Below are 13,365 nucleotides of genomic sequence, written 5' to 3' on the forward strand. Positions count from 1 at the left end.
ATTCTTCCGACCTTGGTCTACTTGGCCAGTGTGACGATCTCCGCCGAGATGTCTATCCATAACTGCCCTTGATTGGTGGCTGGAGCATTTCAGAGCCAAGCCATCACACTATTGTGGGGCTGGAGTCACACCAGGCCAGGTAAGGAAGGTGGATTTCCTTCCTGTAGTCAACTAAGTGGAGGTTTCACAATAATGGCTGCGCATTGAGATTAACCTTCAATTCCAAATTGTATTCATCAAATTTAAACTCCACCGGTTGGCCTCATAAATCTAATGTTTTTTTTGCTTTTTGTGCACCGTCTCTGCAGCCTTAACATTATATTCCTCACCCTGTTCTATCACCTCCCTTGTATGGTCTGATCGGCCTGTACTGCACACAAAACAAAACTTTTCACTGTACCCAGGTACATATGACAATAATAAATCAAATCAAATCCGACGCTTCTCAGCCTTTGATGAAACTCTTGCCTGAAGGTTCTGAACAAAGGTCACTGGGCCCGAAAGGTTAACTCTGATTTCTCTCCACAGATGCTGCCAGACCTGCTGAGCTTTTCCAGCAACTTCATTTATGTTTCTGATTTCCAACGTCTGCAGTTCTTTCGTCTTCCCTCCCCGCCTTGTATTACGGTGTTCCTCAAGCTCTGTGCTCCCCCCCCCCCCCCCCACCTTCCTTTCACAAGCTGGAAATTCTGAATTGTGTGTGTTTGTATGGTCGGAGTTCTCAATGCTGCTGTCAACTTCCCCCGCTCGCCCAGACAGGCATCTGAAAACCAGCGGGAGAAATGGCGAGAGAGAGAGAGAGAGACGGGTGGACCCACACCCGTTGTCTCCAAGATTTATTTTTATTGCTGCTTGTTTCAACCCTCTCGGGCACCAAGACAGACTGGCTGCAGCGATGTCCCAACCCCGGAGACGGACGTGAGGCTGTGCCTGAAGTCCGGCCAGGTGAGCAAGAACCGGGTGACAGGGAGGCTGGAGGGTCTGAATCCAGCCAGTGTTGGCCTGGGATTGGGCAGAGCCAGGAGACAGCAGCGAGGGGAGACTGACTCCAGTGGACGCGCTCCCATTGAAGTGGCTGTCGCTGAGGACGTCGCTCTCTCTCTCTAACAGCCCGTTCTGATTCTCCCAACTATCACACGGGAGTCCCCCTCCTCCTAAGTTTAGGAAGATTAGTGCTCGGGGCAGTCTGTGAGTCAAACACCTGGCTTCCCACTGCTATTTTGCAGGTAATTACACAGCTAATGGCATTCACTCCTGTGAGAGATGGCCTGGAATGGATTATTACCCCTGCTTTTCCCCCTCAGTTCCTTTGTTTTTGGTGATGGGGGAGATGTTAAGGGAACGAACTATATTGGCAGTTGGAGGACTGTCAATAGGAGTGCAAAACAATCTCGACCAAGGGGCAGCTTGGTTCCAATTTCTTCATCAGACCCATGGAGCTACCAATCTAATTGGTCATATTAGCATGTACTATGCAAATTCTCTTCCCATTGTCCCATCCTTAATCTCCATGGAAGACCTCAACATTAGTGCGATTTCGAGTTTCCTTACTGTATAATGCAAGTTTAATTAACTTCTGTGAGGATTTAAACATTAAACAAGCAGGCAAGACGTATCCCTGCGTTGCTTCATTTTGCATGCAAATCCCTTTTCCACGCTACCTTAGATCTGCCCCTTAAAGTTTGGGAAAATGTAGGAGACACGCACATTTCTTGCCCTGCGCAACTGCTCTTTCACTCATCAAGGCTTCCTTTATTGACATGACAATGACTGGAGACTTAAATCAGCTTCCAATCCGCAGCTGCTGAACAATGTAATCTCCTCTCTCTTTCAACGAGCTGGCTGCATGAAAGGACTTGGGAAAGGTATTTGCATAGTCTCACACTGCTCATTGAATAGAAGTTAGTGCAAGTATTATACCCGAACAAGTGGCTTTATCAACAAATGCTTGCAAACAACCTCAAAACACACACGATCATTAAACCCAACCGAAGGAGACGTGATGTTATCCCATCAAGGATTAAAGTTCCATTCATCTCTCTCAGGATACTTTTTGCCCACAGTTCCAAAAGTTGAGACGATTTTTATTTTTTTTTTGGGGGGGGGGGGGGGGAGGGAGATGTTCTCTTATTCCCCCCACACACATTCTTGGTCTGATCTGCGATCGAAAGCAAATTTTAAAGCTTTTTTTAAAAAAAAATAGCAGCAAGTTTGAAGGGAAAGTGGATAATTTATATCACAAATAACAGCCTTTGCATTCCTCGTACCCGAGTTTATGTTAACCCTTCAACGAAAGATGTGCACTTTAATCCCAGACCCCTCGCCTTTCGGCGCCTACTTATCCAACTCTTATTTAAATGCTGTTAAAATCCCTGCCTCATTGCTCACTTGTTGAAAGCAAAGCACTTCATCGCCTGGTAACTGTGTTTGTGCATACGAAAGGGAAGATTTAAATCCTCGCCTCTTCTCTCTCAGGTTTAACCTCATTAAGGACATAATTCTCTAAAATTCACTCAATTTCTAAAGGACTACCAGCCAAGGAAAGGGGGTGAGGTGCCGAGTGGAGGTTAGCATTTTATCAATGTTTCAGACACTCTCCTTTGGGTGAGTTACTGCATTCTGTCTAATCCGTACCCACGTTTGAATTTAGTCCAGAACGGTATCTGATTTCCCTATTGACAGTGATCAGGATTTAGACTCAGAGATGTACAGCATGGAAACAAACCCTTCGGTCCAACCCATCCATGCCGACCAGATATCCCAACCCAATCTAGCCCCACCTGCCAGCACCCGGCCCATATCTCTCCAAACACTTCCTATTCATATTCCCATCCAAATGCCTTTTCAATGTTGCAATTGTACAAGCCTCCACCACTTCCTCTGGCAGCTCATTCCATACACATACCACCCTCTGTGTGAAAAAGTTGCCCCTTAGGTCCCTTTTATATCTTTCCCCTCTCATCCTAAACCTATGCCCTCTAGTTCTGGACTCCCCCACCCCAGGGAAAAGACTTTGCCCATTTATCCTATCCATGCCCCTCATAATTTTGTAAACCTCTATAAGGTCACCCCTCAGCCTCTGACGCTCCAGGGAAAACAGCCTCAGCCTGTTTAGCCTCTCCCCATAGCTCAAATCCTCCAACCCTGGCAATATCCCATTGGCCAATCTGCTCAAGATCCCATTGTAATCTGAGGTAACCTTCTTCGCTGCCCACTACACTTGATATTTTGGTGTCATCTGCAAACTTATTAACTATAACCTCTTATGCTCACATCCAAATCATTTATATAAATGATAAAAGCAATGGACCCAGTACCAATCCTGTGGCACACCACTGGCCGCAGGCCCCCAGTCTGAAAAGCAATCCTCCACCAGAACCCTCTGTCTTCCACCTTCCCACCAGTTTGTATACAAATGGTTAGCTCGCCCTTCATTACATATGATCTAATCTTCCCCACTAGTCTACCATGAGGAACCTTGAACACCATACTGAAGTCCATATCAATCACATTCACCACTCTGCCCTCATCAATCCTCATTGTTACTTAAAAAAATTTAATCAAGTTCACGGGACATGATTTCCCACACACAAAGCTATGTTGACTATCCCTAATCAGTCCTTGCTTTTCCAAATATGTGTAAATCCTCTCAGGATTCCTTCCAACAACGATGTCAGGCTCACTGGTCTGTAGTTAGTTCCCTGACTTTTCCTTACCACCTCTCTTAATAAGTGGCATCACGTTAGCCAACCTCCAGTCTTCTGGCACCTCACCTGTGACTATCAATGATACAAATATCTCAGTAAGAGGCCCAGCAATCACTTCCCCAGCTTCCCACAGAGTTCTCGGGTACCCCTGATCAGGTCTTGGGGATTTATCCTTTAGGTATTTCAAGACATCCAGCACTTCATCCTCTGTAATATTTTTCAAGATGTCATCATCTATTTCTCCCATTCTGAATCTTCTATGTCCTTCTCCACAGCAAACACTGATGCAAAATTCTTGTTTAGTATCTCCCCACCTCCTGCGGTTCCACATATCAGCTGCCTTGCTGATCTTTGAGGGGCCCTTAACTCTCCCTAGTTACCCTTTTGTCCTTAATGTACTTATAACATCCCTTTGGATTGTCCTTAACCCTATTTGCCAAAGCTGCCTCGTGTCCAGTTTCTGCCCTGATTTCTTTCTTAGAGTATAAAGGTAGTAGGAGTATACTTAAGAACACTCAATCACTTATCTGTACCTGACATATGCTTCCTTCTTTTTCTTGACCAAAACTTCAGTTTCTCTGGTCATCTAGCATTCCCTACACCTACCAGCCTTGCCTTTCACCTTAACAGGAATATACTGGACTCTCATTATCTCATTTTCGAAGGCTTCCCATTTTCCAGCTGTCCCTTTACTTATGAATATCCACATCCAACTTTTGGAACTTCCTAATACTGTCAAAATTGGCCTTCCTCCAATTTAGAACTTTAACTTTTAGATCCTATCCTTTTCCATCACTATTTTAAAACTAGAATTATGGTCACTGACCCCAAAGTTCTCCCCCACTGATACCTGACACTTGCCCTGTCTTATTTCCCAGGAGGTGGTCAGGTTTTGCACCTTCTATAATAGGTACATCCACATACTGAATCAGAAAGTCTTCTTGTACATACTTAAATTCCTCTCCATCTAAACCTTTAACCCTATAGCAGTCCCAGTCTATATTTGGAAAGTTAAAATCCCTTACCACTCTATTATTCTTACAGATAACAGATCACCTTAAAAATTTGTTTTTCTATTTCCTGCTGACTATTGGGGGTGGGGCAAAGTACAATCCTAATACAGTGATCATTCCTTTCTTATTTCTCAGTTCCACCCAAATAACTTCCCTGGACACATTCCCAGGAATATTCTCCCTAGGTACACTATAATGTTATCCCTTATCAAAAATGCCACTCTGCTCTCCTCCCGCCCCCCGCGCCCCCCCCCCCCCCTCCATTTCTGTCCTTCCTAAAGCATTTGTATCCTGGAACATTTAGCTTTCAGTCCTGTCCATCCCTGAGCCATGTCTCTGTGATTGCTGATATCCTCGTCCCATGTTCCTTACAATGCGCTGAGTTCATCTGCCTTCCCTGTTAGGCCTCTTGCATTGAAATAAATGCAGTTTAATTTACCTTGTTTGCTGCTTTGTACCTGTCTGCCCTGAGTGTTTGATTTGCACCTTTTCCCAACTGCACCAGTCTCAGATTGATCTCTTTCCTATCTCCCTGGGTCCCAGCTCCCCCCATCTTACTAGTTTAAATCCTCCCAAACAGCAAATTTTCCTGCCAGTATATTAGTCCCCTTCCAATTCAGGTGCAAATGAATTTGAAATAGTAAAATTCAAATGTTACAGAAAAAGACATAATCCTCATATTGCAGTCATCAGTATAATTCACACAAAATATAGAGAAAATATTCGTACTTTATTGTATGAGTGTGCAAATTGGTTTGAGGGGATTTGGATTGGTAGAAACATTGCCATGAAGAATGCACCAGTTAATGAGGTCTGACTGCTAAGCTTTTCTTGTATGTTAAACAAGGCACATTAACTCTGATTGGTCAAGGCATTGTCCTAAGAAATATGCCTGAGAATGGCCACCATCTGTTTTGTTGCTTGAAACAGGCAATATATAAGTTCCTTCCATCAGCAATCTACAGAGGCTTTTGGAATGAAATATGTAATTCACGAATGCACATCATACTGCAAGCCCAACTGAGAATGTTAAGTGGGCTGTCAGTCTAGTTCTTTGCACAGACATAATATGCAGCGAATACCCAATTGCAGGGTCACAGTTCAAACTGGACACTGTTGAAAACTTTTGCAAGCGAGGGCTGGTTGTGTATGGTCAGGACCTTGCCTGATCAAGCCAAAAGGATAGACTGTTTGGTACAATAATTTGGGGTGTATAGCCTACATACTTGGCATCACACCAGCACTGAAATTTATACATTTACACATTTTATAGAAAGGCAGGTTATCGTTTTGGCTTGACAACAGCATCCTGTTAGAAGTGAACACTTGTGTTGTTGCAACATAAACAGCAGTGTAAAACAGTGCTCAAATGTTTGAATGATCTTTCAGGATAATGAGGCAGACTGAGCACTTTAAAACTAAAATTGTCAGCCTTTGGGCCTTTCGTGACTGCATAATATTGAGTGGGACATGACTTGATCAGGGTAGCTATTATTCTGCAGGATGACTTTGATGCACCCTATTTCAGCAGCATATTTGTATTGGAGTACCATTTATGAGGTTGCCAATAAAGCTGATCTGACAGCAAGTGAAGATGTAGGAATCCCACTGCACACATTGAATAGTGAAGGTAGGTTTGCAGTTAACAATAGGACAGGATAAGGGGGAACGAAATGATTTTGTGTCACACAAATTGAATGCTGAGACAAAAGTTCATGATCCCTAATTCGTCCCATCTCCACATGTGATTACTAAAATAATCTCATTACATATGAAGAATAATAGCATGAAGAGTGTGGCTTAGGCATGAAAAGAAAATATTGCAATGTACTGTAATTCAGTTTCAAAATTCTGCCATATTTCTAAAATTGAGACAAGGTTTCAATTGAAAACTTTATTTTTTTTTCCATATACACAATATTGAATGAAAAAATATGCTATTGTGGCAATAAGTTCATAAATATCTGTGCAGACAATGCAGCATTTATGCATCGGAGTGCCTTTGAGACACAGTAACTGGGTTCTTTGTGCAATCATAAAAAGCTGCTTACACTGATATCACAAATAACTAGAACATTTTCACAGGACAAACTTTGTCCAACTGATGGCTATTTTGTTTAAAGTAGAATCCCTTGAGATCTTTCAGGACAACAGTGGGCAACAGAGAGAGAAACCAAGTCTCTCAATGGTGCAAAACACGAGTGCAAAGAATTAGACCTTAAAGTGTCCTGGCACTTGCAAAGATTTCTAACGCGGTCTGTGTTTTAAAAAAAAAACTCAGCTCACCATTGTTGTGCCACTTTTATGGTTCCATAATTGAAGCTGGCAGCCAAATATCTACAATGCCAGTACCATGGTCACCTTTGTAACCAGATTACCAAAATCGCCTTCATGATGATGGTGAGGCTGAATTCTCTGAATGAGTAGTGCGGCATTTCATAGGTTTCTACCTTTCAGCTGACACAGACCCACGATTTGAGTATAAACTTGACCGAGAATACAAAAAGGTAATGCTTTTCTGTTAAAATAAAAAAAGTAATTTGCTCAAGCTTTTCAAGACTATCTAAAAGGATAGATTTGTCTTCCTAAATTTGGTACCTTTGACCTGAAACGTTTTGTGGTAGCCTTATACACCTATAAGCTTGTACTCTCCAATGACTCTGAAGTATGGAATTGGAATGGAGGTCCATGCTACTTCTCCATCATTTCCCATCTGGCCGATTCAAAAATCATTGGTGTCGATTTCAAATTAAGCCAATTTACTTGACTGTACAACTTCTATAGCTATCCCTGCTATTGATAGCAGCACTATTTAACCGGCATGTAGCAAATACTGGTCAAACTGTAACTATATGTTGGACAGCAATGAACGTAGGGGGGAGAAATTGTGCCCCTTACCCAGAGCTTTAGTGATGCCTTGTTCTTGTCATGTCCAAATTAACTTTCAGTGAATAAGTAGCTTATGCTTTTCACAAAGCAACTACAATTCAGGAATTTCTAGCCCGGACCTCCTTAATGGGTGTTTATTAGAGAACTTTCCAAAGAGAACTGTAACGCTAGAAATGAACCAGATTCAACCTAGTTCAGCTTATTTAAAAGCCAAGAACCCAATATGGTGCATTTCACAGATACAAAAGCTGAACTTTCACTAAATATTGCAAACGTTAACACTTTCCTCATATTCAACGAATCAAAACACTGAAGGAGAAAGAAAAGCAAACAATCCAAAAATCCCAAGTTTCCTTATCCTCAAATATTGTCTGAAACCTGCAGCTGCAGATTCGTCAGATGTTGAGTTTGTTTGCGATCGTGACAACCACTTTCAGGACCGGCATAAAGGCAGAGATCTCGCTAAAATTGCTGCTGCTCACAACGTGCGTGTGAACCATCAACGCTTGCTGGTAATTGCATCCTTCGATGTTCCGCACAATTTCATGCAGTCCACCCAGAATGTGAGGAGAAAGCTGCATACCAGAAAATAATGTTATCAATACTTCTGAGCAGCATAACAATACTTCCACTTGTTCCTTTCCCCCACTCCCTCCACACACACACACACACACACATTCATCCAAATAAACGGATACGTATAGATGAACATCTTCAAACCAATCATAACTGGACCAAAGAACAGCAATAAACAAACTCCAAGTTGCTATTCCAATTCCAGTATGAAGAACTATAATTATACAAAGAGCTTTTAAGTATTGCTGAAAAATTATACATTTTAGATGATTTAGGATACAATTTTCATCTTGCACTTTTCAGGACAATTGCAAGAAATACCAACATAAGGGAAAAACAACATTCATATTGTATGACAAGAGAGTGCTAATTGGTTGGCAAATGGATTCTGATTGAAAGATACAGTAGTTAGATGAAGATTGACTGTTAACTGCCAAACTTTAAATTTTAAAGAGGTAGATTCTGACTGATTAAGATATTGTACCAAGAAACAAACCTGAAAATGTCTGTCATCTATTCCATGGTTTTTAAACAGGAACAGTGTGTATGTATGTTTTTTCAGTTGCAAAGAATAATTATTCATTTCTCTGATGTATCAAGAGTAGAATCACAGAATCCCTACAGTGTGGAAGCAGGCCATTTGGCCGAACCAGTCCACATCAACCATACAAAGAACATCCTACCCAGACCTGCCCACCTACCCTATCCCTGTAACTCCATATTTCCCATGGCCAATCAACCTAGCCTGCACATCCCTAGACACTATAGGCAATTTAGCATGGCCAATCCACCTAACCCGCACACCTTTGAATTGTGGGAGGAAACCAGAACGCTGAGAGGAAACTCATACAGACAGAGGCTGCCCTGATTGGAATGATATCAACATTCCTTCACCGTTATTGAGTCAAATTCTAAAATAGGATAATCACAGATGGTAGCTGTTTTTAATCTCTAACAATGTAGACTTGCATTCAGCATTATTGCATGGTTCGTATCAACTCAGTTTCATTAAGTAAACGTTGAAGTGCACAGGAACTACTCTCACAACTCCGTTTCAGCTTCAATTGTTCAAACTGAAGTCCGAAATGATCATTGGCTTAGCCTCACTGTGGTTAGAGGAACTCTGTAAACAAACACAGATTGTATAAAGGATGGATGCAAATATAATGCAAAAATCATTGGTTGCTCAATGAATTTACCTAGTGAATTCAGTTTCTGGTCTATTTTAGCTGAATTCAGCAAAGGGTGATAAGGAGTAAATTTTTGTTCATGCTGAATATTTATTGTCCATCATCTAATGTGCTAAGGAATTGGAAGCTCTAAAGTTCATATGGTGTAGGTACACCCACAGTGCTGTCAGTAAGAGAATTTTAGGATTTTGACTCAGTAAGGGTGAAGGAATGGAGACATAATTTCAATCAAGGCAGACTGTGGCATTGAGGGAAACGTACAGGTGGTGGTTTTTCCAGGCCCTTGTCTTTCTCAGTAATTGAAATCATGAGTTTGGAAAATGCTCTCAAAGGAGTCTAAGCAATTTGTAGATGATGCGCACTGCTGCCATTGTATGCTGGTGGTGGAGGAAGCTCATGTTTTAAGTGTGGATTTGTGCAGATCAAGTGGATTCCTTTGTCCTGGATGGTGTTGAGCTTCTTGAATCATTTTGGTGCTGCTCCCATCCAAACAAATGGAGATTATTCCAGTGCACTCCTGACTTGGGCCTTTTAGATGGTGGACATGCTTTAATAAGTCTGAGAGTTATTGCCACAAAATTCCCAGTCTCTGACCTGTAATTGTAGAGAGTACTTAAAGGGTTGGTCCAGTTAAATTTCTGACCAAGAGAAACCCACAGTATCTTGATAGTGAGGGATTCTACGACAACATTGAAGGTTAAGACAAGATAGTTAGATTTTGTTTTGTTGAAGATGGTTGGTCATTTCCCAACACATCATCCTTGCTATTTTTCAGTCCCAGCCTGCATGCTATCCAAGTCTTGTTGCACGTGGACATGGGCTTCTTCAGTATGAGAAGTTGCAAATGATACTGAATATCATGCAATTGGCCAACACCCCTACTTCTGACATTATGACGGAATATGGAGATGCCAGTGTTGGACTGGGGTGACAAAGTTAAAAATTACACACCAGGCTCAATATATCACATCAACTACATTACACTATGACCTTTTGCTATAAATTCTGTGTCCTATGATCCTGCTCACTAGCGCTTTGAAAGTTAGTACTTCCAAATAAACCTGCTGGACTATAACCTGTTGTTGTGAGATTTTTAACTTATGACAGAAGAATGATCATTGATAAAGTAGCTGAAGATGGCTGGACACCATCCTGCAGAATCACTGCAGTGATATCCTGGGAGTGAGATGATTATCCTCAGATAGACACAGTGATCTCCATGTGGTAGATATGACTTACACCACAGAGTACTCCCCTGCATCCACTTCCACTTCCCCTCAACTGCTGCTGCCTCTACTCTGTATAAAGCAGCCTTCATTGGAAATGCATTTTGGAGGTAGGCGAGGACAGGACTGAGCACTTGTGTGACAACCACTGTCAACATTCGCAAGGGAATAATAGTGACTTGAGTGATTCCTGAAGAAGGGCTCATGCCCAAAACATCGATTCTCCTGCTTCTTGGATGCTGCCTGACCTGCTGCACTTTTCCAGCAACACATTTTCAGCTCTGATCTCCAGCATCTGCAGTCCTCACTTGCCCCCCATAACTGCAAAGTGTCAACAGCTTTCAGACAGCAGAGAACACAAAGAAAATAGCAAATAAAAAATCAAAAGTTTAAAATTAAGTTGACTTCATGTGTGATACAAGAAAGGTTGGAGTTACCTGCATTTAGTTATTTCCTAGACTCAGATGCATGAATTTGCATGACATTTAGTCTTGGGCAGCCTTTGGACCTCTACAAGAGGCCTCGAGGTTTTAAAACCGACATGGTCTGGAGAGTTGGCCCGGTGCGATGTAGAGGCTAAGTGAAAAGGACTGTAATTCGTGTACATTTTATTCTTATGCTGGACTTTTATTTATTATTCTTTCAATCTTGTAACAAATACTTAAGTATTTGTACCTCACTATCTTGTACCTACGATGGTGCCATGAGGGGCGATATTGCAAACTTTTCACTTCACTCATTTCAGCGCATGTGACAATAAAGCTAATGTTAATTCCTTGGGCCCTGGGATATCAGTGCTTGGGAACTCAGCATTTACCATAAAAGGATCACTGAGTACTAATTAGATAAGGCTATCTACATTGTTTATTCCTTAACCATAACCGAGTCTGTATAACATTCATTTTTTCATATTTGCTACTCCTTGTGGCTACAGTGAAAATGGTAGTGTTAAACTATATTTCATGCTGTAGATTAGAAATAACTATGAACTGTTCAGTACAACTGTTCATGTACCAAACTGGGTCCTAAAAGTGAAAAGTCAGTAACCCAGCTATTGAAAATGATAAAATGCACTCGTGAAAATTGGATACACGAACAGCAGGAATATCCAGCAGAGTCAGGCAGAACCTTTGGAAAAAGAAATTAGATAACTTATGCCTTATAATTTTTGGTCAGAATCAAACAGACATAAGACAAGTTATATTTTCCCCCATACGTGTTGCCTAACCAACTAAGTGATTCCGCTCAAAATATTGAGGATGCTGGAAATTTTCATAAAGACAAAGTGCTGGAGAAACTCAGCAGCATGTGCAGTGAAAAATGGAGTTAGCATCAAGTCTGAAAGGCTTCTTCAGAACAGTTCGAAAGTAGTCACATTCAGACTCGAAACATTAACTCGGTTTCTCTCTTCACAGGTACTTCTAGATCTGCCGAGTTTATTCAGCAAACTCATTTTTTATTTGTTATAAGTGATTCCACTATAGTCCTTAGTCACTTAGATCATACAACAGCGCAGCAGGAATAATATATTGGCAAACAATTATATGTTAGAAACGAATTTAAATTGGGTAACAGCTACCAAAACTTCATTTGTCCAACATTTCACTGTTCTGTATCAACGATCCAACCTACTGATCTCAGAATTATTTCAGAGTACCCTGTTACAAGAAAAATCCATACTTTGGGATTACCTAGAACAGACCAGGCTTGTCCTAAACGTCTGTCATTTCAAATCAGTCCCCTTGTATGTACAGGTAACCAATGTAGAAGATAATTAGTTATTGAAATTGCCACTTTCACAGCACATTCACTTTTTAAAAACTCCATGTAGAGAGTGAGATAAAACCATTCATTAGAACCTGCGAAAATTTCAATGTTACTTTTGCTTAAACCACTTCCACTTACCGTCTGCTCCCGCAATTTATCATATAGGTATTCCAGGCGCTTTGCAGCATCATCCAACTTCCTCTTAGTTTGCTGTGGAATAATTCAAAATTCATTAAATGAAACAGGATAGCAAATGTTCCATCATAGTCTTCAATTAATCTAGCCCTATGAGACCCAAGCTGCTCAATCCACAAACAAAAGTGCACAATGCATTTGCTTTCCTTCTCACATGGAATCACACAGAAATACATAATACAACACAGTCCTTTCCATAAATTGCTGATGATTTACTGCAAGTTTCTTTAAAATCATTTCATCTTACAAGAGTGGAAAACTTAATCTGAATATTAAGTGAAGAATTAATTTATTTTTTACCTCAATTATCAATTACACAGATTAGCCATCCAGGAGTGAAATATATCTCTCCTTAAGTAGTTCAGCAATACTGAAGCAGAAAACCAAAGGGATTATTATCTATTGGGTTAGTTTCTGGACATGTTTCTTTTATTACTATCATGTTCAGTTTGGCAGTCAACACTGGTTGTGCAATGCGAATGATGCAGCTATATAAGACTATTGCAGTGACTGAAAAATAGCTAAACCCAAAGATGGAAATAAGTAATTAAAAGCGCAAGATTTTAAGGAAATGCTACCATTGTACAGAAGTGGAGAGGCTGCAATACCAATGATCAATCTCATGTTGAGTGACACAGAAGAAAACAGGAAATGGAAGAGCGAAGGATGATTATGAGACTGAGGATTGGAAACTGTGGAGGTAGTTTTTGATTTATTCATTCATAGGATGCAGCAGTCACTGACTGGACCAAAATTTATTGCCCATCTCTAGTTGCCATCGAGAAGGTTGTGGTGAGCTACC

The 13,365-nt window shown here is 41.1% G+C and overlaps 1 protein-coding gene across 4 annotated transcripts in view; it reads right to left on the reverse strand.

Moving 5' to 3' along the window:
* Window positions 1-6,599: 6,599 nt before the first annotated feature.
* The window catches only part of LOC122541782 (protein transport protein Sec31A), a 91,297-nt gene continuing 84,531 nt past the window's right edge, over window positions 6,600-13,365 (reverse strand). For all 4 annotated transcript variants that reach the window (XM_087982427.1, XM_043678751.2, XM_043678753.2 and 1 more), the window contains 2 exons: window positions 12,507-12,578; window positions 6,600-8,184 (listed from right to left, as the gene is read on the reverse strand). In XM_087982427.1, the coding sequence (XP_087838553.1) occupies window positions 8,005-8,184; window positions 12,507-12,578 (252 nt within the window). In that variant the 3' untranslated portion in view covers window positions 6,600-8,004. The remainder of the gene's footprint in view (window positions 8,185-12,506; window positions 12,579-13,365) is intronic.

This window comes from Chiloscyllium plagiosum, unplaced genomic scaffold, assembly GCF_037043375.1.
Source record: "Chiloscyllium plagiosum isolate Xiang-an unplaced genomic scaffold, Cpla_swu_hap1 HiC_scaffold_43, whole genome shotgun sequence".
In the NCBI taxonomy this organism is placed as follows: Eukaryota; Metazoa; Chordata; class Chondrichthyes; order Orectolobiformes; family Hemiscylliidae; genus Chiloscyllium; species Chiloscyllium plagiosum.